This window comes from Urocampus carinirostris, chromosome 14 (genome assembly GCF_059441175.1).
Source record: "Urocampus carinirostris isolate Australia breed hairy pipefish chromosome 14, RoL_Ucar_1.0, whole genome shotgun sequence".
NCBI lineage: Eukaryota > Metazoa > Chordata > Actinopteri > Syngnathiformes > Syngnathidae > Urocampus > Urocampus carinirostris.
Window position 1 is genome coordinate 15,346,355 of NC_142362.1, and position 27,034 is coordinate 15,373,388.

At 39.9% G+C, this 27,034-nt stretch overlaps 1 protein-coding gene and 1 long non-coding RNA gene across 5 annotated transcripts in view; one reads left to right on the forward strand and one right to left on the reverse strand.

The window, feature by feature from the left end:
- LOC148352761 (uncharacterized) overlaps positions 1 to 24,794 on the forward strand; it is a 40,531-nt gene extending 15,737 nt beyond the window's left edge. The window contains exons 2-4 of the long non-coding RNA XR_015852685.1: positions 22,381 to 22,450; positions 24,423 to 24,529; positions 24,601 to 24,794. This is a non-coding gene — a long non-coding RNA (uncharacterized LOC148352761). The remainder of the gene's footprint in view (positions 1 to 22,380; positions 22,451 to 24,422; positions 24,530 to 24,600) is intronic.
- The window catches only part of myo3b (myosin IIIB), a 171,700-nt gene that overhangs the window by 136,661 nt on the left and 8,005 nt on the right, over positions 1 to 27,034 (reverse strand). For 2 of the 4 annotated variants that reach the window (XM_088352866.1, XM_088352869.1), the window contains 7 exons: positions 18,227 to 18,410; positions 15,497 to 15,517; positions 11,311 to 11,445; positions 11,038 to 11,142; positions 10,279 to 10,378; positions 6,607 to 6,683; positions 2,584 to 2,729 (listed from right to left, as the gene is read on the reverse strand). In XM_088352866.1, coding sequence (XP_088208992.1) covers positions 2,584 to 2,729; positions 6,607 to 6,683; positions 10,279 to 10,378; positions 11,038 to 11,142; positions 11,311 to 11,445; positions 15,497 to 15,517; positions 18,227 to 18,410 — 768 coding nt within the window. Of the gene's footprint in view, positions 1 to 2,583; positions 2,730 to 6,606; positions 6,684 to 10,278; positions 10,379 to 11,037; positions 11,143 to 11,310; positions 11,446 to 15,496; positions 15,518 to 18,226; positions 18,411 to 21,060; positions 21,271 to 27,034 lie in introns of those variants that run through there. The other 2 variants (XM_088352867.1, XM_088352868.1) reach the window with 2 other exon arrangements.

A 27,034-nucleotide genomic window follows, 5' to 3' on the forward strand; every position in this document is an offset into this window, starting at 1 on the left:
AACTTACCTCGGGGTACCAATTTTTTTCAGGTTACGAATAAACGCACCAGGTTCTGCAGTACTGTACCTGGCAACCCGATTCGTATGTGTGAGCGCCGGCATCCTCTTGTGTCTACCGCTTATTCTTTGTGTCCACTTCCGGTACCTATTCCCGCTCTGTAAACTGTACTGTACTGTACTCTACTACTGTATATGCTAGCTACACGAGACATTCACGATGGACCCCAAGAACGACATTTGGAAAAGTGAGCAGCAAGGAGAAAATAAACGGAAAAGAGTTTTTCTGGACATTGCAACAGGGCAGGAAATAATTGACTTCATCACCCCAAAAAAGTTTTGACCGGTCGGGCTATTGCTCATTATGATGACGTCTGCCTCGCGCATTTCCAAGGGATTGTCAAAAGCAGACGTCGTTGGATCAGTTCTTCAAGAAACAGGACGCAAAAAACACTGCTGAGGACCAGTAAACTAAGAGGCCAGTTAAAAAGTAAGAGAATATTTTTAATATTTTTCCTTTATTCTTTAATTGTTTACATTAAGGGCCTTCCGTTTTAAGTTTTTGTGGGGTATTGTAATTCTAAAATGTATTTGCTTCATATTCTGATGCTTTTTTATGATTTATCAAAAAAAACATACTTTTGCATTTCTTGGAACAGATTAGCGAATTTACATTCAAAAGGCGCCTCTACTTAAAATTGTTTAGGTTACAAATCTACTCCTGGAACGAATTAAATTTGTAAGTAGAGGTATGAAGTGAGTTTCTGGGAATTTATTCAGATAAACATTGTTCCTGGATGTTATTTTGTGGACCACATTAACATGTCAAAGTTAGTTGAGGAGCTTCAATTTGACAAATCTCTCGTGAGAACAGCAGAAAAAGTCATTGGTATCCCCCTCACGCCCCCCCCCTGGAAATTTACAACTCCATCCTCACCCGCAAGCAACTATGATTGCAGGTGACTCCACCAGCCCACCTCACAGCCGATTTCAACCTATTGCCGTCAAAGAAAAGACTGCAGTCTCTCAGAGCCAGCAGGCTAAAGGACAGCTTCTTCCATCTGGCTGTTAGGATTCGGAACTCTCTCCCTATCCTACCCTTCCCACCCCTCACAATTCTGACAAATAATCATCAAAACTATTTAGATTATGGCTATACATTGCACAAATTTTTATTCGAAACCAATCTATATTTATATTTTTTGACAAGAAAAAAAAGACATTTGTTCTCACAGCTCTAGCTTATTTGTATCGTGCTGTATATTGTGCATATAGCATATTTGACAATAAAGTTGAAGTTGAAACATGGGGCTTTGATGCCCTCCCATTTGGCTTTTGGGGGCCAAGAGACTTTGTGGAAGTGAGTGGCAGAGCTTCGTTTAAAAAAACTGCTTTGACACCCTCCAGTGGGTTTCTGAAGCCAGGGAACTATGTCAAAATGAATTGTTGAGGATTTATTTAGTCAGAAACTATGCCTGGACGCCATTTTGTGATGGCCACATATCCATGTTGACAATATCTGTGTATTATTTGTTATTGCAACATCCATTGAAGTTCAGTCTTCCTGGAAGGGGGATCACCTCATGTGCGGTCCCTTTTCAAGGTTTCTTCATGTTCCTCATGTTGAGGTTTTTGAGTGTTCCTTGCCTTTATGCAGGTTTTAGATCAGGGGATGGTGTAATAATAGTCTATAGTTGGCAATAGTCTGTGCTCTGTGGAGCCCTTTGAGACTACTTGAGATTAAGGGCTATACAAATATACATGACTTGACTTGACTATTTTTGTGGGCCATGTAAACATGTTGAAGTGAGTTGATGTGCTTAAATTCAACAAACATTAGGATCTGATGCCCTCGTTTGGCTTTGGGGGGTTATGGAACATTGTCAAAGTGAGTTCCAGGTCTTCATTTTTTTTTAAAACTGTGCTTTGAAATCATCTTGTGGCATTTTGGAGAGTCAAAAAACTTTGTAGCAGTGAGTTAAAGTGTTTTGTTTTTTAAAAGTGCAATACGACTTTTAGACATGAGTTTAACTGCTTCTTTAAGGCAAATGTAGAGTTTTGTAAAGTGTAGTAAATTATAGACCTGTTTGAGATGAAGAGCGAATAAAGATGTTAATGTGACAATGGAATCAGAGTTGACAGAAGACACTACTGACACCTAAAGGCCACTATAGTGTAGCTGTAAGGGAATTTTAAGCCCTATTGACTACCCGGTACTTTGTGAAGGGGGTAGACTGTAATATTTATCTGTAGTAGGTTCCTCTACAGTTTAGAACACTCTCCTCTGTTTAAATAGAATGCAGCTGAAATTCTGCATTCCATCCATCCTCTCCTCCGTGTGAATGGAGCTCATCACCCATGCAAATTGCAATCGTATGTCTGCTCCTCCACGTCTACGAGGAAGATTGACTGATTGTATGAATGTAGAAAAAAACATCTACAGTTGAACTCTTTCCACAACACAGGGGAGACGTTTATGTCATTTATTTGTCCTCACTGAGTCCTCATTGTGCCAAGTCCCATGTAAATCCTTTTTTTTTTTCCATTTATTTGACGCAAGTTAAGGGCTCCTACTAATGGTCTCACCTTGGGATCTTGAAGAGGGCTTTGACAGGGTGCATGTCAGCCAGAGGGGGGTCTCCATCGGCCAGCTCAATAGCGGTGATGCCCAGAGACCACACATCACAGCGGGCGTCGTAAGAATAGTCGTACTGCTGTTCGCAGGCTATTACCTGGGGAACACACAAGTGGAAAAAGGTACAAAACGTGCAAAACACGACAACAGGGGTCATGTCAACTCAATTTATGTTTATTCTTGACGCCTTAATCACAACGAGTCTCAAAGGGCTGCACAAACCAAAGTTAATTGCAAACCATGGACTACTATTACACCATCCCCTGATCTAAAACCTACATGAGGGCAAGGAAAAACTCAAAGGGAATCAAGTCAACTCAATTCAGGATTATTTGTATAGCCCTTAATCACAAGGAGTCTCAAAGGGCTGCACAGACCACAGATTATTGCAAACTACAGACTATTATTCCACCATCCCCTGATCTAAAACCTAGACTATTATTCCACCATCCCCTGATCTAAAACCTAGATCAGGGGATGGTGGAATAATAGTCTGTAGCATGAAGGAAATGAAGAAACCTTGGGAAGGGACCGCACATGAGGTAATGTTAAATAAAATGATATCTAATTTGTGTCAATACATTTATTTCATTTACCATATTTATTCGTGTTTAACGCCGAACTTTCATTTCTTATTAGAAATGGGTAGAAAATTTTGTTTTGCTTATTCTCAGCTAAAACTTCGAATCGAAATTCGGGTATTTTAGTTTACTGATCTGCAACCACTGTCATGGTCCTGTTTTCCTGTTGGTATTTCCAGTCCGTTATTGTTTCCGTTTATTTTTGTCCTGTTTAATTTCAGGTTCCAGTTTTGTTTCTGTCTGTTTTTGTACTGTTTGTTATTTTCTCCAGTTTTTGTCCCGTCTAGTTTCTCCTGTTTATTTTCGATATCCTGATTCGTTATCTATCCTATCTGTCCCGTCCTGTCCGGTATTGACCCCATCTGTCCGATATCAACTCAGGCAATTGGAATCGATCTCGTCGGTCTCTGGCTTCCTGTCTTTCTACGCCAGACCGGCATCCTAAGGTGCATAACTCCCCATTTCCCATAAAATAACGCGATTGGGTCCTGATCCTGTTCTGGTTCTTGACAACCACGGGTCGCGGACCAGTAATCCGCCGTGGGTGGATTGGTACCGGGCCGCACAGGAAGAAAAAGAAGTCGCACAAGAAAAAGACAAAAGCTGTAAAACAGTTGTACTTGCTTAATTTATATTTATTCGTGTTCACGCATAATATCTGTTTCATTGGTATTAACCTCAACTTGTGATGTTTTGGGTGGTAAATTCTAGTGATTGGGCAATGGTTGATTAACGGACACTTGCCAATCACATACGCTCAACATTAGATGCAACGAAATTCAAACCCGGATCACGGTAATGAGAGCACCGTTTGATACATTGGAAAAGGCATTATGTTTTATCTCATCATCACACTATTTTTGCTCACAGTACCTCATTGTCTTGCCTTTTTTATCTTGATTGTCAATCATTGTAGAAGAGTTGTTCTGGCTTAATTCGTTTTCATAATGCGCCATCCAGCATTCTACAAAGTGGCCAGACCGTGAGAATATTTCAAACGGTCTTCCGTATAGAAATCAAAATTGAATTTTACTTTTTTTTTACTGTTTAGTGAGAAAGACTATTGATATGCATTGTTTAGATAACAACAATTATTTTTATTGCTATGTTATAATATGTTATTTCCAGGTATTAATGATTAAAAGGCACTCCTGGAGTTAAGTGTTCATGATTTACTAAGAATAGATTAACAAATCAATAAAAAAATAGTGTCCTATGTGAACATATTTTGTTAATATTAGGAACCTTGACTGGAAGGAGCATTTTAGTGGAACTTTGCTGCTATCTTGTGGCAGCTAGAGGCAGTGACGCACTTTAGTTTCCATTATTTTTGGTATTTCCCTCAGTAAAAATGTTGCTGAGATTAGTGTAATTAAATTAAGCCTAATTATGTAAAAGTCAGATCATGGTAACACATTTTTAATATTGCCAATAAAATAGTATATTGTTTGGATTCAGTTTAAATGTCAATCTTTGACAATCATAACACAAATTGCAATGAAAGGATATATTAATGGCAATTTTTAAAAAGTTGTCATCAGGGCCGGTATTGTTTTCAACGGAAATTATTCAATCCATTTTCATATTTTGATAAATCTGATGATCATTTTGATAATCTTGGATTTAGGTGAAAAAAAAAAAGTTTTAATTTCAATTTCTTAAACAAAATATTATTTCGAACACTAAACAAAATTAATGACTATAACAACAGAACTGCAAAAATATTAATTTGTGATAAGCGATACTGAAATTTAATTCTTGATTCAATAGCGATACCAGATACAGATACCACTAAAACACAAAATCCCTACTACACTTAGTACGTGTGACTACTTGTATTTATTGATATATTTACAAGCTAGGTTTCCATTAATGTTATGTTTTTGCTTCTTCCTTTAGCATTGCTATGAACTTTGGGACCCATAGCTAACAAATTTAGGAGAGAAAAAACAGAAACGTATCACTGACTTGCTAAGTCTTTACGAAGCACACAAGATTCTGAGCTGAATAAAGATAAATGTATTGTGGGAGGTAATTTAGCCAATGTTTGCATATTGGCATTTTTATGGTGCCATGACACAGACCAATTGTAGATCACCAATTCATAAGCCACAAAGTTAAATTTTTTAAAAGTTTTTGGGGACAAAAAATATTATTTAGTTCATGTTGTCTAGTGGGGAAGATGTCTTAAAGAGGGGCTTGTCAAGTCACATTTATTTGTACAGCCGATAATCAAAAAAAGTCTAAAAGAACTGCAGTCAACATATACAACAGTTCCTGATCTGAAACCTGCATAAACCTACAGAAATTACATTATTCTACACCAGGGGTTGGGAACCTACGGCTCGCGACCAATATATGACTCTTTTCATAACTACACAGGGTTTGGAGGTAAAATGAAAAAAGCCTATTTACTATTTTCATTGTTTAGTTCGAAGGTGATTGTTGCACATGCAAAGGCGCAACACTATATATAGACAATCAGTCAGTCATCTTGAGGGAAACGACAATCTCAAAGTGCCCACCGCCAAAACTCACGAAGTGTGCCACAACAACAGACCCGTTTTGGCTGTAAATCGGTAAATAATATATATAGGGGTGGGGTTTAATGTGGGCTTTTACTCCCCCGGGTGGAGTTAAAGAGCCTCTTGGCATAAGGAAGAAATGATCTCCTTAGGACAAAAATGACAGACAAAATGAGCATTAACAGTTTTGAGTAACCGAGAGACAAATATTAAGTGGTTCACTTATGGTGATATGGTGAACAGGATTATTATATATTATATTATATTATATTATTATTATTTCATAGATTTGATCAAATCATCAAACATCACACAGTGACATAAAATGTGCTGATGTCTGGAGAGCGGGTTTATTGGTTTTGTTGAATTTGTCCAATTAAAAAAATACATATGTATATATGTATGTATTTTTGCCTCTAAGGCTCCTTGGCTTAAAAAGGTTCCCGGCCCCTGTTCCACCGTAAAGTGAAAACGTAAGGCGGGGTCGCTGTATCCTGGGGTCTAATGTATTCTGGCCACCAACGTTTCATCAGAATAAAGGGAAACGCAATACAACCCGCGAATTCACTAGCCACTTAACTAAATTTCCCATACAATAATTGTAATTGACGCTTCATTACACAGCTGAGTTTCTTCTAATCGGCCCCTCGGTGCTTTTCTCAACACCCCATCACAGTACTTCATTTACTACCAGGGAGAAACAGGCGGGCCGCGGTCTCCCAGCTATTAACCTTGAGACGACCCCGAGAGGAGCCCCCATGGAGAGGAATACGTAATGACACATAGGGGGTGAACAGAAATAGCTCAACCTCCCACTCCTTGCCTTTGTCACCGTTCGAGTCGGACATTAGAAAGAATCGTCTCTAACCTCGGGAGCCATCCAAAAGGGGGTCCCTACAGACGTGTTTCTTCTCAGTCGGGCGCTGGTCAGTTGAGCTGAAACGCCTGAAAAAAACACATCCATAGAATGATTTTGGGGAAACAGACAATAATAAATAGCAGCGTATGATGTAGGACAGATTTTTATCAGCAGGAGTCGGCTTCATCTCCACGCCGCAGAGGATGTAAACACGCCCGAAGGATTGGAAGTCATTTGCCACAACAGCTTTTTTTTTAATATGCAAAACAAACGAGCGACAATAGCCTCGGGCTAAGGCTACAGAGCATGAAATCGAACCAAGTCGTGGTGACAAAAACGGGAGCTTAAAATACATTTTCGTTCGGGAACACAGTATTTGAAACATCAAAATCCTATATGCCTATTTCACACAGTACTAAAACATAAAATATCTTTACAAAATAGAATCTTGGCGAAAAATATGAAAACATGACTATCTGAAATAACGATGTTGAAAAATGAACGATAGGTCAGTGACAAAATGTAATAGTACATACCGGCAAATGATTCTGGAGAAAAATGTACAATGTGCTAATGAAACAAAGGCAATTATATCCAATAATCTGGAATAATTTTAGGCTAATATGGCCAGAATATGTAACATATAGTAAATTTTAAATTATAATTGGTCAAATATTACCCAGTGTCCTTTAATTAGCACTTCATTACAAGCACATATATTACCTAACCCTATATATATATATATATATATATATATATATATATATATATATATATATATATATATATATATATATATATATATATATATATAATGTGGAGAGAAGAATAAATAAGAAAGATAATATAACAATTAGCGTGTATCTTTTTATTTAGCAAATCCACATACATTTTTTTCAATATTTGATGTAATCAAAAATACGTCAAAACATTTTAAACAAATAAATCACACCTTTTATATTTATAGATTATATATATATATATATATATATATATATATATATATATATATATATATATATATATATATATATACAGGAAAAACAGCAGAAAATAATTTGTGTAAAACAAAAAATAATGTTGACTCATTAAAGATGATTGTTTAGAAAATAAGACAATAAATTGTCGAAAAAATGTAGAATATAAGGTAGTAGTAAATGATCTGGTAAAATGTGTACAATATACTACTGAAAAAAGGGGATTTATAGCTAATACTTGTGAATGATTTAAGGTAAATAATGTCAATAAATGTGGACTATTATGGAATCATGTTGAGTAATCTAGTAAATCTACAGTATTTAAATGCAAAAAGTGTCAGAACCCGAACAGACGGAAGACCCAGACACGTAATGTTTTCACACAAGCTTTATTTTACGGGAGTGGGGCAGTCATGCACGTGAACACAAACGCCAGTTATTCGGCGATCGCTGGGGGGAAGAAGTGAGACAGAGAAGTAAGGCACGGAAAAACAGGAAGCCAGAGACAGGCGAGATCGAAAGTGGACAGGACAGACGGGATCGATACCATATACCGGACAGGACGGGACAGACAGGATCGATACCGGATACAACCGCAAGATACCGGACAGGGCGGGACAGACAGAATTGATACCGGATACACGAGCAAGATACCGGACAGGGCAGGACAGACGGAATCGATACACGAGCAAGATACCGGACAGGACGGGATCGATACCGGATACGGGAGACTGGAGCTAGATACCAGACAGGGCAGGACAGACGGAATCGATACCGGATACTGGACACACGAGCAAGATACCGAACAGGACGAGACCGACAGGATCGATATCAGATACTGGAGACTGAAGCAAGATACCGGACAGGACGAGGCAGACTGGGTCGATGCCGGATACTGGATACACGAGTGGGATACCGGACAGAGTCATAAAACAATTCTTTCAAGTGCAAGGGCAGGCGTGAATGAGAGCACTGAGTTTAAATAGGAGGGAAGCTGATCAGGCAACGAACAGCGGCTAGCGCCAAACGGGCAGGCCCAAGTGAGGGCTAAAAGAGATATCATATTCTACAATATAATACAATTCAGGTAAATATACGTAATGTACAATAGGCCAGTGAAAAATGTGGAAAAACTTGGAATAATGCAAAATATTTTGAGATTATTGTGTTAGAAAATGTAGAATACATTTTTGAAAAATGTGGAATAAATGGTGAATGATCCGAAACGATTTTTGTGAAAAAATGTACAATATGCTAATTAAAAAAGAGGAACTACATCAAAAGTCAACTATAATTTTAGGTGAGTATATACTAATAATCAATGTGGACTACGAAGGGGACATGCTGAATAATCGAGAATTATATGGATGGATAATAGAGAGATTACATTCAATAATTTGGAATCATTTAGGTAAATTATGTACAATATACTATGAAAATTGTGGAAAATATGGAATAATGTTGAACATTCCAGATGGTATTTGGGTGTATGATCTGTAATATGATGATGAAAATATTTTGATGATTATTGAGGAAAAATGAACCGTGTTTTGTAATATAGGGCAAATGTTTTAGTGTAAATGTAAAAAAAAAAAAAACTACTAAATCGGGAATTTAGCAATTTTCTAGAGGTGAGTTGTATCCTGCAGCCAAGTGGCTATGAAGGAAACTGTAAGAAAAATTTGTAGATTATAAGGGTCTGTGTCTCAGGACTTAAGGATGTTTGCCTGTGAAAAGCGAGTGACACTAAATGACTAAGCAGGAGCAGCTAACAATAACAATAGTGTCTGGCAGCGAGCAATAACCTGCAGCCAAATGGCTAACGTGACTGGCAAGAGAGGGAAACAGAGGTTAAAAAACCACCGGATGCGCTGCAGGGCTCAGCTGAGAAAGGTAAAGGTACGCACAAGCAGGACAAGCTAGTTTCGCAAAACGGTCATTTCGTAGTAGTAAGATGATGGGCAAACTGTCATGGTTGCCATGGCGCCCAATTGGACCCGCCCGTGTGTCACGGTTGCAATGGCGCCAGATTGGCCCCGTCCAGGTGGCGCCAGCTGGAACTTGTTGACAGAATGGCTCCCTGTCAGTATTTAAACTCTGTCCAGTCAGTCCCCTTTTGTCGGTCCGTCTGCGATTCTCCGTTTTTACACGGCAGGCCCTTATTCGCCTGTCCTGTGTTTTTGCTCTTGTTTTTCTCCCGCTACGATCTGTTTGATCTCGACCACGTCTGCGCTCCCGTCCCGAACTACGACCTGTTTTAATCTCGACCACGTCTGTTCTCCCGCCCCGAATAACGATCCGTTTTTGGTCTCGACCACGTCTACTCTCCTCTCCTGGTTTTCGTCTTTTTTTCCGTTCCCGACACCGCCATCGCTCGCCATGGAAGTCCCACTTCCGCGTCTGAGCAACCTACTCCCCGCGACCAGCGATCTCCGGATCGTGTGTGCACTCCTGTCCCTTCTCCCCCCAAAAACTGTGAGTAACGTTACGCGAGGGGGTCCTGTTTCCTGTCCTGACACAAACATTTCACAGGGTTTCAAGTTATGTAAAATATCATCAGGTGTTTGCGTGTGTTTTGCTTTTTATATGAATCAATAGCGTTTTGTTTAAATGAATGAAGTATTTTTACACCATTAGGGGGTCACTACATAAAATGCACTGAGACTTTGAGCCCCCAAAAATAGATAATTGAGAATCTCAATACCGAAGTCCACCAGTTTGACTCCTCCATCTGTCGTCAGGAGTATGTTATTGCCTTTGACGTCCCGATGGATAATCCGGTTGTTGTGCAGATGCTGGAGACCCTTTGAGAGAGGAGACAACAAGAATTATTATCATTATTAGGGTTATGCAGAGACTTCGAGCCTGAACGCAGATTTGAGAAGGAAAGTAAATGTTTTTGAGATTAAGTGTTTGAGGAGTATTTTAGGAGTGACAAGATTGGATGGATTGAGAAATGAAATTGTGAGAGACAAACTGGAGTAGTAGTGGAACTGTGCAATTGTGTGGATAAGAGAGTACTCGGTTGGTTTGGACACATGGAGAGGATGGATGAGGAGCGAATGTTGAAGAGGATCTATAGAGCAGGAGTAAATGGAAGGAGACCAAGAGGAAGGCCGCGATTGACGTAAATGGATGGTGTTATGAGTGCACTGCAGGATAGAGGTCTAAAACTAGTGGAAGCTAGAGCTCTTGTTGGTGACAGGAATGAGTGGAGAGGTGTTGTAAAAGGATAGTGGGATGTTTGGACGCGTTCTGAGGGACGGGCAGGGCACCCGTATGATGCGGCAGGGGTAAACCAGTGAAAGCTGTCGGGACCTGCTGTTGAACAGAAGAGTGACATGGCCGCTTTCTTGTGTCCCGTTTCATATGGAGGGTGGGTAGGTAGTTGGGTATGTAGGTAGGTAGGTGGGTAGGTGGGTAGGTAGATAGATATTAGGAGAGAGGCCAATGTGGATCTTACCAGGAGGGCGCTGTATAAAATGTACGCGATGACGGGTTCCTGCAGACGTTGCCCTCGCATCAGCAACCCTTTGATGAGTTCCGTCACAGAACCACCATTGCAAAGCTGTGGAGGAGATCAACTTGCAGTGAAAAGAGTTGCTCTCCATTCTCATACATGAGAGTGTAACTTAGGGGCGGGGAAACTACAACCCGGGGCCATATACGACCTTCGGGCTTTTCAATCTGGTGTTAAAATAAAAATAGACGTTGACAAAATAGGTACAATGCTCACCTCCAGCACCAGCCATAGTTGACCACCCGCTACACTGTCCGATTTGTAGAACATGCCGTAAAATTTGACCACATTGGGGTGGTTGGAGAGCGACCTGAAGATGTTGTATTCGGCCTCGATTTCTTCGTCCACATCCTGTAGTTTAACCCCCCGGAATTGATTATTTCATTGAGTTGGGGTCTTACACAATGTAAAATCTTGCTTTTCACTTCAAAATTATGGTGCATAAACATGACAAAAATCACAAATGAGTATAACATATGAGAGGTTCTTTATAAATATTCCAAGTAAAACAAAAACTGTTGTTGTATTGGTACAAGTTGCAGTGCAATTCAAAGCAGTTGTCAGGACCAGAACGCAAACAGGACCCAATTGTGTAGCGTTTACTACAAGTTTTATTGAAGGAAAGAGGAGGGGCTGCGCCCATGATCCGGTGTTTGCTGGACGCGGGAAGCACTGTACTCGGATTGTGATCCGAACACGGAAGTGGATCTTCCGTAGCGAGCGATGGCGGTGTCAGGGACGGAAAAACTGTTCGGTAGCCGGGACTGGGAGAGCAAGGCGTGGTCGGGGTCGGAAACGAGACGTAAGCCAGGACGGGAGAGTAGACGTAGTCGGGGACAAAAAAGGTCGTAAGTTGGGACAGGAGAGCAGACGGGGTCAGGATCAAAACAGGTCGTAACCGGAGACAGACGGGAATGAAAACGGGACAGGTGGGAGTCGGGGTCGAAAAAGGCATGCCTAATATACACTGAGGTTTGCAGACGGACTGACAACAGGGGACAGACAAGACTACCAGCTCAGTAGCCTAGATGGTAGTGTGCCCGCTTTGAGACTGGGAGGTCGCTGGTTCGCGCCTCGACCGAGACATACCTAATTGGTATAATGGCGGCGCCCTCTAGCTGCGGCTGCATCGACTCGCTACAACGGGTCAGGTGTATCGACATTTCGTTCTGAGTACATTGTTACAAAGAATGACAATACAAAGGAAATTATTATTATTATTATTATTATTATTAAATAGTGACAGGGAGCCAATCGGAACCCGTGGCGGTTGGTGCCAAATGAGCGGGCACAGCTGAGTCACATCAGTAATCGTGAAGGCAGTAACAGATAATAATAGAGGTAGGAAATGTAACAGGAGCAGTTTTAGTAGTATTCCACCACCAAAATCTAGTTTCCAAACTTAACGATTACCCATTAACATCCTCCGCAGTGACCTGTCCTTTCCTGCATTTGTCTCCCATGGAGGACAAGCCTTCTTGGGAGGCTTAAACGAGTTTGTAGTTTTGTAAAGATTGAAAATTCTTGAAAACACATATTTGGAACGATCATCTTTTCTTGCTAAGGCTGATAGGGCCATCCATTTTGTTTGCTGCTAGAAGCGTTCAGTCACTTTAGAATGGCTCGCTATCTTACAAAGTCAGTGAAACTGGCAGTTAGAAGGCCCGTTAAACAGGAGTTGACAGTAAATCAAGTAAGTTAGCAGCATGTGCATTAAGTGGGAGGCACCTGAAAGTGTTCTCTAATTTTGATCGGTGCATTTTTGGCAAAATACTGTTTTTTTGTTGAAATACCGTATCCATTTAGAGTGAAAGGAGTTAAAGTAACAGGGTATGTGTCATGATGACTGATTAGTATCCCCTGTGCCTGCTCGTTTGGCGCCAACCGCTGCGGGCTATTTGATTGGTTCCCTGTCCTTTTTAAGCCCAGTCCTTTCAATCTGCTGTTGTCAGTCCGTCAGTAAACCTCTGTTTCTACAAGGCAAGCACTTTGACTGACTCCCGTCGGTCCCGCTTTTTGCACCCGTTTTTCCACCCGTTCATTCCCGATTTCCTCTTTTGTCTCCGGCTACGACCTGTTTTTTGACCCCGACCACGTTTGCTCTCCCGTCCTGGCTTACGACCCGTTTTTGATCCGGACCACGTTTTTGCTCTCCCGTCCCGGCTATCGACCTGTTTTTACTGTCTTCTGCACTACCATCTCCCGCTCCAGAAGATCCACTTCCTTCTTTGAGCGTCCAGCGAGCACCGGATCACGGGCGCTGCCCTTTCTCTCAATAAACTTGTGGTTAACGTTACGCATCTGGGTCCTGATTCCGTTGTGGTCGTGACAGTATAAACATGACAAAATATCCTTAAACTCTTGAGCAGTGAAGATTCAATTGTTTGTCAATTGTTCTCTAATTTGTATCTCCAGTGTATGTATGTATAGAGTTACCAATAGTATTAGTAGTACAATTTGTGGTAGACGTAATTCAATAGTAGTAGTTGCATGATTATCATTTTAAATATTAACTATTGAAACTGACATTATGCCATTAAAATCGCCATTTGTGTGTAGAATACAAAATACAGTTCTACAAAGGATGGCAGAGTTTTTGTTGTATTTATATCCAACACGAGATACTTCGAAAGAAGAAAATGTTCGTCAGGATGCGTTAAATCAGTGGTTCTTAAATGGTCTGAGTTCAGGAACCCCGTTTCACCATAATAATAGAGCGCGACCCAAATCAAGAAAACATCTACTTCTCAAATGTATTGATGAAGGATTCTGCAGTTTAAACCATAGGGAGTAGAATACATTCACATTGAAAAACCAAAATGACCAGTAAAACTAAGATGACTTCAAGTAATATTCGCTTTGACGCGCAATTATCTGTATTTTTTATAAAAATCAAAAACGCTACACCTCTTTTTTTAATTACAATTAGATATCAAATCATGTTTTTTATCTTCTTTTTTTAAAAATACATATGTTTATGTGTGACTCAGCTGTGCCCGCTCCTTTGGCGTCAAATGCCGTGGGGTCTGATTGGGCTCCCGATGAATATTTGTACCCAGTCCTGTCCGTCCCCTTTTGTCAGTCTGTCTGCGAACCTCAGTTAATACTAGGCAAGCCTTTTTCGACCCTGACTCCTACCCGTCCCGTTTTTTGCTCCCGTCTGTTCCCCGACTTCGACTCGCTTTTTGTCCCCGACGACGTCTTCTCTCCTATTCTGGCTTACGACTTGCTTCCAACCCCGACCACATTTTTGCTCTCCTGTCCCGGCTACTGACCCGTTTTTCCATCCCCGACACCACCATCGCCTGCCACGGAAGATCCACTTCCGCGTTCGGACCTGCTTCCCGCGTCCAGCAATCCCCGGAATGTGGGCGCAACCCTTTCTCTTTCTTCCAATAAAACTTGTGAGAACTGCAACGCAAGTGGGTCCTGTCTCCATTCCGGTCATGACAGTTTTTCAATGTAATTTATTTAAAGTAATTTATAATCAATTGATAAGCAAAAAAGGATGATTTTGCTGATCATTTTTAACATTTTTACTATTTTATGTTTTCGTTTCTTATACGACAGGGAAAATACCTTAAAAAAGCAAAGCAAATTAAAAAAACTTTATTTAAATAGGTTGTACAATGTTTTTTTATATATAAATTAAGCATTTATATACTTTAAGTACTAATACTCTCCAAATATGTATTGTCTAGAGATCCGCAGGTTCTCAAGGTTTCTTTATTTTCCTCATGTTGAGGTTTGAGTTTTTCCTTTCCCTCATGTAGGTTTTAGATCAGGGGATAGTGTAATAATAGTCTGTAGTTTGCAATAATCTGTGGTCTGTGAAGCCCTTTGAGACTCCTTAAGATTAAGGGCGTCACAAATAAACATGACTTGACTTATATAACAGTATCCATCCATTCTTATATTAAAAGACGAGAATCGTATTTCTTATGTGTTCAATGACCTCATACAGAGTGGGAAATCTAAAATATTTTTTATTTGAAAGATGACGATGAACAAAGACAGAAAAGACTAAAAAGTAGAGACAGACAGCGCAGTAAATTTCAAAAGACCTTCAGCTATGTAATAGGGTAGAGGAAGAGTATTTCTTTTTAGTATTGTCATGCGTCATCACCTTTGAAGGGAAATGACCGAAAAACAAGGATATACAGTATGTACTACACATGGTGATCTCAACTACTTCTAAGGAGACGTTTCCATGAAAGTAAAGATTTCTCTTTGGGTGATACTGCCAGGCATTGGGATGAGACACGAAATGGCCGTCACACTAATAAGAAGTCCGTATCACACAAAAAAATCAGCACATTCATAAAAAAGAGGGGAAAAACTACAGGGACCAGTTTTGGGCAACACAACAATACATTTACAACATTCAGTTCAGTCAACTTACTCTGTTGGTGTGGTTTGTATGCTGAGTTAGGCAGTTAGGCACATTTTTAGGTTCAAGAATATTCAAACAAGGTTCTGCTGTACAGTAGACCCCCGGGATACGACATCCCCACCTCATAGGATTTTCACCTAACGACAGCATTGACTCTACTCACAAATGTCTCTATGTACGAAAATATTGCCTCTACCGTAAATTCCGGACTATAAGCCGCTACTTTTGTCCCAAACGTTCAACCCTGCGGCTTATTCAGTGATGCGGCCAATTCATGTAATTTTTCTAACAGCCGCCTGCGGCGCTCGAGAACAAAAGGTAAGATTTAGACCGGTGGAATATATGCGCCGAGGAAGACTGCAACTTCTTAGCTTGTGCACAAATTAAATTAGCGCAGACATATCTTTATCATGCAAATTGCAAAAAGAAAGGCCCGTGACGTAGGTTTCAAGCTAAAGGCAAACGAGCAGTCCAATAAAGAAGGAAACAGAGCGACTGTACGTAAACTTCACTTTGCGAGCGAGTTGCTAGCGTGTTTTTGAATAAGGGAGCGTGGGACGACATTTATATGACAAAGTCTCTTTCCCATATTGGGGAAGACGACTTCGATGACATCAGTTATAAGGAGGAAGATGAGGACGGTTCACCGTGGTTTCTACAAGTACAGTAGGTTTTCTTTAACAGACCCGTATACTGTGTTGCGAGCATGTTCCTAGTAGCGTTTTGCTACCCTTCACAGGCACAGTTTGGGATGAAAGTTATAATATTATAATTAAAGCTTTGAAAACACTCTCGGTGAACCGTCTTTCTTTGTAAATATGTGTAACCGATGTATAATATGTATTTGCACCTTTACATTTTTGTAATGTATTTATTTGACACACTTATTCTGATATGTTTTGCGAATTAAAAATGAAGGGCGGAGCAAACGCGGGCTGACGGGAAGTGGGGTAAAGGTGAGTGAGACCTGTTGTCGCGGCGGACAATAGTGGATATATATTTTTCCCACCCTTACCTTTGGAACTATAGACTTTTTTTCCTTGAATTAGTTTTAACGGGTACCCGGACTCTGCAGGTCTGCATCAAACCTTAAGTACCGGTATCATTTTCTGTTCATTTTGCCGGCTGTGGTTTTTGTACTGTGTACTTTATATTCAGTTACAATCGCGGGACTCAAAGCCGGGTTTGGGTCTAATTTAGTGATTGTGTTACATGTTTTAATGTGGGCGCATGCGGCCTATATACAGGTGTGGCTTGTGTAAGTACAAAATCGGTTTTCCTCTTAAAAAGTGGTGGGTGCGGCTTATAATCAGGTGCGCTCTATAGTCCGGAAGTTACAGTAGTTGCAAAGGCGTTTCAGGATACGGAGTCAAAAATACAGTACATTACACGCTGCTATTAGCCGCCCCCAGAGTTTTCTGAATGTAAACAAACTGGCTATCACTTAAAAGCTGCCTGGCAACCCAGTGCTCATGAATGCTCCCAGCATGCTCTTCGTGTCACCGTTACAGTTCAGAGACGACGAGGTAGATGGTTTCCGGCAACATAGCTGGGAGGTGGAAGCAGCTATCATTCAATCAGCCCAAATTAAAGCAAAGTCTCTAGATTTGCGGAAAGGCAACACTAGGAAAAAATGTTGACAAGCTATAGTAATGTCTTTCTGACGGATTGTCAAAAACTGGCAAAAGCAGACATAGTATTTCAAGAAACGTGAAGCAAAAAGGTAAAGGAATAGTTTTATTATTTCCTTTATTCTTTGTTTGATTACATTTTGTGCCTTTCGTTTTATGTTTATTGTGCAGTAATCTAATTTTAACATGTATTTGTTTACGATTTCTTGAAAATAATATCGTACTGTACTTTTGGGGGGCTTGGAACAGATAAGCGCATTTACATTCAAAATGCATCTCTACTTACAAAGTTTTCAGGTTACGAAGCTACTCCCACAACGAATAAAACTCGTAAGTAGAGGTACCACTGTGCGTGGAATAAGATGTTTTTAAACCCTATTTGCTATTGGGTTTCATCATGGCATGGTGAAAATTTGCTGAACTCCGCCCCACAATGCTTTGCTCTTCATGGAGTTGAGGATCTCATGTGCTTTTAGTAAAGACTTTGCAAGTCAGTAACTTTTTTTGTACTGTGTTTGTTTGTTTTTGGAAACAACGTTTAGTATTAGGAAAAACAAATAAGGCACACAAATTGCTGTCCTCGCAGAGTTGCATGGCCGTAGCCAATTGACTATTGGGACTATTATTGAAAATAAGGTGATAAAGGCAAGGACATTTGTTTAAAGGAATAGAAATCCTCATTCTAAGAAGTTTTTAAACTTAGATTCTTACTTCTTTTTCTATTGCTGACCCGCCCCATGCATCCACCTGCTACTCTACTGTACCAGCTCAAATTACACACACCAGAAGAAAATAACACCTAATTTTTGTTTTACAAGTATATTCATTTAAATGTTATGTATTAGATGCACTCATATTAAAAACTAGTATTACTTATTCTTTGCTATTTTTTTTTTTTTAAATGTTATTATCCAGCGTATAGTGGTCTATACTCCGCTATACGGCAACATTAGGTTGCATTCCCCACCGAATAACAGATTAATGTCATATCCCGGGAGTCTACAGTATTTGAATTGTTCTAGCAATAGATAAAATCAAACAAAAACCTAAACAATAGAAGTCCAAAATGAAGCAGTTTTATTCGCTTAAAAATGACGGCGCAACTTACATTGACAGGATCAAGCACTTTGACCGCTGCCTGACTTCCGTCTTTTTTACTGGTCACCCGATAGACTTTGCCATACGTTCCTTTTCCGATGGTCTCCACGATGTCCCAACTGTCGGATGGATCTCCTAGGTTCTCCAGGCCAATCATGCTGGATTTGTAGGGATATACTCCATACAGTGAACGCCTGGGGGACAAAAATAAATGACTAAAGTCAGTGATGTTTTTATTATCCATATTGAAGGAACATTGAGATAAAATGTAAGTCTTCTTCAGGTTTGTAGGTTCTGTTTGAGTGTTGGCAACGGGATCAACCGTTTTTTAGGGCCGATATCAATTATTAATATTGAGAGGTGGCCGATGAGAGGAGGACGATAAGCAGGGACATTTTTCGCAACCCAACCCTCATGGTGAAGCAGCATTTAGCCACTTTGGTCCTAACCTATAGAATGGTCTGTCGGTGGACATTTTTATGTTTTGTTCTGCAGTTTTTGTTATTTATATTTGTCAGGACCAGAACAGAGACAGGACCCACTCACGTAACGTTTCTCAGTTTTATTGGGAAGAAGGGAAAGAGTTGCACACACGATCCGGTGATCGCTGGTCGCGGGGAGCAGGTCGCTCTGAACGCGGTAGTGGGCGAGCGGTGGCAGTGTCGGGAACGGAAAAAATGGGTCAGTAGCCGGGATAGAATAGCAAAAATGTGTTCGGGATCGGAAACAAGTCGAAAGCCAGGAGAGGAGAGGAGACATGGTCAAGAACAAAAACGGATCGTTATTCGGGACGGGAGAACAGACATGGTCAAGATCAAAACAGATTGTAGCGAGAGACAAACAGGAGCAAAAAACAGGACAGGCGAAAAAGGGCTTGCAGTGTAAAAACAGAGATTGGCAGACGGACCAACAAAAGGGGACTGACAGGACAGAGTTTAAATACTGACAGGGAGCAAATCTGTCAACAAGCTGCAGCTGGCGCCACACAGGCGGGGCCAATTGGGCGCCATGGCAACCGTGACAATATTTTGATATCTAAGTGTTTCATCATTTAAGGTTAACACACAGGTAGGGGTGTGGTTCAATGGCTGAAAATCATGAAGCCATCTGCTGTCATCCCTATCACTGTGGATTAACCTCCCTCAGGTCACCGTCCTCACATGGTTGGTCTGTGCCTTGCCATACTCATATTTTATTTCAATTAATATTGTTTTATTGAATTTAACCATTATGTTTGTGTCAGTGTATCAGGTGTTTTGGGTTCTTGGATGGGGATAAAGGAAGGGATTTTAAAGTCTAATTTAGTCTCAATAAAAGATAAATATCCAGTGTTCCCTTAATACTTCAAAAGACAGTTCATAAAAGGTGTCCAGCTTGCAAATAACTAGATTCACTACCCGGCAATCAAATAAGCAACAATTCTTTGACAGAACCTTATTCTAATGTCACTACAGTAAGTAAAAAGAAGAACAAGTCATATAACGCTAGAAACACAAAGTTCACCTCGTTAGCATGCTAGCTCAACTTAGTGACCAGAGTAAAATGACAACGGCACAGCACAAATGAGTACAACAAACTTGAAACTGGCAATAATGAGATACAAATCAGCATTTGAGTTTAAAACGCACACAAAAGGAAGAAAGTTCTAGAATAGTTGCAGTTTTATTTCTAATTACCTCCAGCGCTAGCTACTTCACGAATGGTCTTCGCAAAGTGTCCAATGAGCTCTTTTGGAGAAGAAAATCTCAAACATCAACACAGATTTATTAAGAAAAAACAAAAACTATGAGTCATTTAGTTACTGTTAGATTATTAAAACAGGTCACTGAGGATGTTGTCATCATAACACGAGTTTTCCATCTGTATAAAGTTTATTATTTGACCATCAAAGCATTACTTTGATAATCACATTATTCATTTTTGTTGTTATATAAGCACTTATGTTCATCTACATATTTGAATGAAGTATTTACTTGCCTTATCCTTTCATATCAGTACTTTCTCAGCTATGGTCTTGCGCCTTTATCATACAACCTTTAAAATACAGCTGTGACCAGTTTTAACAAAGGGCTCTTAAATAAGATGTGAGTTCCTTTCTCCTGTTGAAATTTTATGTCCCATTTTATGTCCCAAAATCCACACCCCTTTCCTATAAAAACTGTGCTCAACAGTTTTCGTTGCCCTTTTGACTGTGAGAAATGTCTCCTGATCAGACCAGCCCAGAGTACTCCGTTTTATTTTTGTTTTGAAACTTTGTAATAAATGTCCTCAACTGTGTTGCTTCTCCCCAGCTCTATTCCTCAAAGTCCGAATATTCGGTCTGGTCACGAAAAAGAACACGCGGAGAGACATCGGACCGTCCTTTCGCCTTCATGACCAAATAATGTGACATTATTGTCATTATTATTTAGCATATGTAAATATTTAATTTTAGCATTTGACGTAGGGGTTTTAGCTCCAAATTCCAATGCTAGCTAATTCATGAGCATTTTGTTGTATTTAAACGACCTTAGGAAATCTAAAAAAAAAAAACTTAACACAATTTTTATCTATAAAAAAAAACTGAGTTTTTGTCATAATTATATAGTATTATTTGTCCCTTTTTTAAATTTATTTCATGATTTTATAGGTTAGCATGGAAAAGAAAAAGGCCAAAAGCAGTACAGTATATTTATTCCCACACAAACCTTCTTATTCTAAAAAAACCCTCTACTTTGATTATCTTAAATGACGGCATAGTAAAAAAGCAGTACAGTACATTTATTCCGAGAAGACATTTCTCATAGGCTTTATTGACAAAGCTAATTAGGCTAATCTGCAGTGCTAGCACGTCACTGTACTCACATGCCAAAAGTCACTTCCTTCCGACTCATTGGCGTCGAAAACAATCACGTTAAAAGGAAAAGCATAGCTAAATGATGAGAAAGCGAACAACGAAGGCTACCGGGAACAACAAACAAGTGACTGAGGCGGGTTTAGCGTTCCTGGCTTGCCCTGGGTAGCAAAATCCCCTCAAGATGAATTGGATTGGAAAGCATTAGCTTGACGTGCGGCGGCAGGAATGAATGGAAAACTTTCACTGCCTGCGCCAACCCAAAAGGTTGCCTGTCTACTAATTCAGTGCTGCTGCTACCACTGGAAATTTTGATACAGAATAAAAAAATTTTAGGTTTCAGACGAGGAACAAAAATAAACGAATTGCTTTATTTTAAATACAGTGGAACCTCGCTTTTCGAACGGCTCTCAGTTCGAACAAATCGGAGTCCGACCCAAAATTTTGAAAAATTCTTGCTTCGCTGTTCGGTGAAAAAAATCGGAGTTCGAACGCCGGTAATGCGTGAGTGCGTACGCTAGGGTGCGATGCTGAGCGGCGTACGGGTGTAGTTATTGCGTGCGGACGTGCTTCGTTTAGCTTTCACTTTTAATATAGATGTACGAAGTGTTTTAGCCCCTAATTATGCCTCTGAAGAAAGTCAGTGCAAGCAGCAAAGTTGCTACAGGTGAAAAAAGAAAAGTAGTGCGTACAACTATTGCATTTAAGAAAGAAATAATAGCAAAATATGAAGGAGGAGTGCGAGTGTCTGATCTTGCCTGCGCCTTCTGCTGACCACCACAAAGGTAAGAAATCCTATTCATAATTATTTTCTTTATCCTTTTTTTTTATTTTTACACGTTCATGTTAGCGTAATCTTTTGTACGGAAGATTACGATAACGCGAACGTACGATTAGCCTGGGTTAGCTTTAGTTTACGTTGAACATTTAAGGTAAACATTCAGGGTGTTGGAACTGAGCCCAACTTTCAGGGTGATGGAACGGAGCCCCCTTTCCAATGAACCGCTCACCACTTGTTGTGGAGACCCGGGTGCTAAATGACTTGTAAACGACCTGATTTTTTTATTTTTACACGTTCATGTTAGCGGAATCTTTCGTACGATTAGTTTACGTTAAACATTCAAGGTAAACATTCAGGGTGTTGGAACGGATTAAAACGATTTACATTATTTTTAATAGGAAAAATGATTCCGGTGATCGAACAAATCAGTTTTCGAACAGGGTTCTGGAACGGATTATGGTCGAGAACCGAGGTTCCACTGTAAGTCTTTTTCCCAAGTGATTTTGGATCTAGTGTTAGTATCATCACATGTGTCTGCCCGTCGACACAGGGGTATGGCTCATCTCTGAAGAGTGGGATGACACATTGCACTGAAGAACAACGGCGACCAAATAATGAAGGTGAGCGGACGTGGTCAGGATCTAAAGAAGTCGTAGCCGGAGACAGACGGGAGCAAAAACAGGACGGGTGGGAGTCAGGGTGGAAAAAGGCTTGCCTAGTATACACTGAGGTTCACAGATGGACTGACAACAGGGGACTGACAGGACTGGGTTCAAATAGTGACAAGGAGCCAATCAGAACCCGCAGAGGTTGGCGCCAAACGAGCGGGCACAGGTGAATCACAGATGACAGATGGTTCTGTAGTGAATAGTCGTAATAATGAATAAAATATTAAGTTTAAATTCATAGCAAAATATGAAAAATAAGCTTTAATACAAAAAAAATTTAGCAACTGCTGCAAGGGATTTCTTGTGTTTTTAGCAGTGCATGGATGCTCTCACTTTGGACACCACTCCATCAAAATATCTCTTAACGTGAAACCGGCGAACATCGCCTTTGACAACAACAACGGCGAGAATTTATCAGCAGCCGCGTAAAAAGCACCAGCATGAATCACACTCTTGCCGTGACGAATGACGGCAAGCCTGAAGGGTCAAAGATTCTCCAAGCGTCCTCAAACTATTTGATTTATCGAGAACCGACAATGTAGTATAGTGCTATTCCACAATGGGAAATGTCTGGAAAGATTTGATATTTAGTTTTGTAGTATTTCTGTCGTCAGATTTTTGTAGTATTTCTGTACAGCAGTAGGATTTCTGTAGTATTCCCGTAGTAGGATTTTTGTATATCCTTTGCATTTTTGTAGTATTACTGTAGTTATTTTTTGTAATCTTTCTGTAGTAGGATTTTTGTATTTTCTGTGGCAGGATTTTTTGTCTTATTTCTGTAGTCTTTTTGTAGCATTTCTGTAGTTATATTTTTGTATTATAGTATTACTGTAGTAGTATTTTTTTTGTATTTCTCTAGTAATTTTGCTTTGCAGCATGAAAGAAAACTACTATATTAGGTCCTCACTTTTACGCACTAAATTTGCTGTTTTGTTTTGTAATAATTTTGTAGTGTTTTTGAAGTATTTCGGTAGTCAGATTTTTGTACCATTTTCAGTAGTAGGCTTTTTGTAGTATTTCCATAATAGTATTTTGCAGTATTTCTTTAGTATTATTGTAGCATTTCTCCTGCATTATTTTTGTTTAGTATTTTATATGATAGTTTTAAGCTAGCCGTATTTTTGAAGTATTTCTATAGTAGTTTTGTTGTTGTATTTCTGTAATAAGATTTTTGTATTTCCATAGAAGTATTTCTATAGCATTGTTGTTGTATTATTTAAGTAGCATTGTTGTCGAATTTCTGTAGTAAAATGTTTGTATTACTGTAGTAGTATCAAAAACATTATTGTATTACAACTGTAGTTGTGTTTTTGTATTATACTGTTACAGTAGTAGTATTTTTGTGGCATTTCTCCAGTAGTATTTTTATATGATGGTTTTAATGTAGTCGTATTTTTGTAGTATTTGTATAGTAGTAGAATTGTAGTAATTCTGCAATTAGATTTTTGTATTTCCATAGTAGTATTTGTATAGCATTTTTGTAGTATTATTTAAGTTGCATTTTTGTCATACTTAGTAGTAACATATTTGTATTACTGTAGTAGTATTTCAGTTTTTTGTAGTCCTACTGTAGTTGCATTTTTGTAGTATTTCTGTCATAGTAGATTTGTATTATACTGTTACTGTAGTAGTATTTCTGTAGTATTTCTGTAATGGGATTTTTGGATTTCAATAGTAGTATATCTGTAGCATTTTTGTATTATTGTTGTAGTTGTATTATTGCAGTATTGTTGTAGTATGTATGTGGAATAATGTTTCTGTTGTACTTCTGTAGTAGGATGTTTGCATTTCTGTAGTATTTCCATTGTGTTTTGTAATATTACTGCAATATGTTGCATTTCTACAATAATATTGTTGTAGAATAATATCACTGTAGTATTTTTGTAATATTTCTATAGTATTTTTGTCTTTGTAAAACGAAAAGAAGGATGAGGAAGAAGAAAAAAAGAAGGATTTTCCTACTGGACGACCCTGACTGCTTGATGTGAACAGTTATCAACGAAGCGTTTACGGACGACGGGACGCTCTGAAGTGAGTAATGCAGTTATGACATGCATGTACTGCCACAATCCAACAAATATCTTTTATGCTGTCCTTCAAAGAACAGGTGGTGTCCTGCATTTAAATAATTGCCGATTATCCGGCCTCATCTGGAGTTATCCATCAACGCCGGGAGACGATCGCCTCCCTTGAAACGATTCCAGAACAATGTCGGGTTTAGTTTATCAGTCAAGAAAACTGCCAGCCAGCCCACCACAACATCATTAATCTAAGTCGGGCTTTCTTGATCATTTAGTACAGGGGTGGGTAAAGTACGGCCTGCAGGTAACAGGCGAGTTAAATGAGACTATACAATAGTGAATAAAGTACTATTTATAAAAACGATACTGTAATTTTTGGTGCCAGGTTTGCCCCCAGTATGCCGTTGTGCGTTTACAACAAAAATACTACCACTGAAAAACAACAAAAATTCTACAAAATTATTAAAAGAATAATTATCAAATTTAGTGCTAAGAAACAGGGACCTGTGGAATTCTCCTTTTATTCTGCAAAGAGAATTAACTACAGAAATGTTCAAAAAGTACAACTACATTAATACTATTATAGAACAATACTACTACAGAAATGCCACAAAAATACATACATGCATCCATTATGTACTGCTTATCTGAGGTCAGGTGGTGGGGGAAGCAGCATCAGCCCACACCTCCCTATCCCCTGCTACTTGGTCCAGCTCATCTGACAAAATCCCACAACGTTCCCAGGCCAGCTTTGAGACATAGTCTCTCCAGTGTGTTCTAAGTCTTTCTGGGGCTCCCTGCTGATGAGACATGCCCGGAATACTTCCCAAGAGAGGCGGCAGGAGGCATCCTCATTAGATGCCTGAGCCTTCCTTGGCTGGCTCCTACCAATGTAGAGGAGCAGCGGCACTACACTGAGTCTCTCCCGGATGACTGAGCTCCTTACTCTATCTCTAAAGGAAAGGCCAGCCACCCTGCAGAGGAAACTAACTTCAGACGCTTCTACCCAACATTTGTTCTCTCAGTCACGACCCACAGTTTGTGACGATCGTTGAGCGTAGGAACGAGAGTCAGTGGTAAATCGAGAGCTTTGTCTGACTGCTCAGCTCCTTCTTCACCACGACGGACCGGTACAGGGTCCGCCTGAGAACCATGGTCTTAAAGGTACTGATTCCTGACTACTTTACACTTGCCAGTAAATTGCTCCAGTGTGAGCTGAAAAACGCGGATTCAAGAAGCCAACAGAACCACATCATATGCAAAAAGTAGAAATGCAATGCTGAGGTCCCCAACCCAGACCCTTTCAACGCCACAGCTGCCCATACAAATACTGTCTAAAAAAGCCATGAACAGAATCGGTGACAAAGGGAAGCCTTGGCGGAGTCCAACTCCAACTGGAAACGAATACTGCCGGCAATTCAGACCAAACTCTGGCACTAGTCAAACAGGGATCCAACAGCCTTGACAAGACTGTCCGGTACCCATACTACCCAAAGCACCCTACAGGGTTCCCCGAAGAACACAGTTGAATGCCTTCTCCAGGTCCACAAAATAATTGTCGACTGAATTGGAGAATCTATCATGCACATTCAGATATCCTGCAGAGGGTGTAGAGCTGGTCCGCTGGTCCACTGTTCCACGACCTGGACAAAAAACAAACTGCCCTACCTGAATCACAGACGGACCCTCCTCTCCACTACCCAGAATAGACCTTACCAGGGAGGCTGAGAAGTGTGATTCCCCTTTAGTTGGAAAATACTCTCCGGTTCCCCTCCATAGCACAACACCAGTCTGCCAACAGCTTCGACCTGTCCTCCCACCTGAAGGTCTAAGGGGACCACCCTCTGTGAACCCCAATGTATAGGCGATAAGACGTGGGGCAACTAATATCCCCACACCCACTCTGTGCCTCTCACTGCTGGCAACCACAGTCTGGAATATAGTCCAACCCCTCGAGTGAACTGGTACCAGAGCCCAAGCTGTGTGTGGAGGTGAGTTTGATTATACCTATATCCTACAAAAATACTTCTACCGAAATACAAAAGAAATACTACTACAGAAATACTACAAAAATACAAGCACAGTAAAACTACAGAAATAAAAATATAAATTAAGCGCCTAAAACAGGGACATTCCAGTAATATACTATAATGCATTACTTGTTAGCGTTTGCAAACTAATTTGATGAAACCAATCTGTTAATAAATAAATAAATACAAAATGTCAATGTGTGCATATATATACATTCATAAATGTGAAAAATTGGATCTGTCTCTAAAACTGTCTCCATGGCTACATTTTTTTAACCCAGTGTTGTTCGCGAATCAAAGGGTCTTCCTACCTCTGCTCTAATAGAAACCACAGCAACGAGGTTTTTATTTTCAATCACTTTTAAAACCGCACATAAAATCAAACAATAATGTAAATAGCTCATACCTGCGTCCGTGAAAGTGTCCCTCTCTAAAAGGACGCAGACTAATTCATACTAAACTATAAGGATGAATAATTGAGGTCA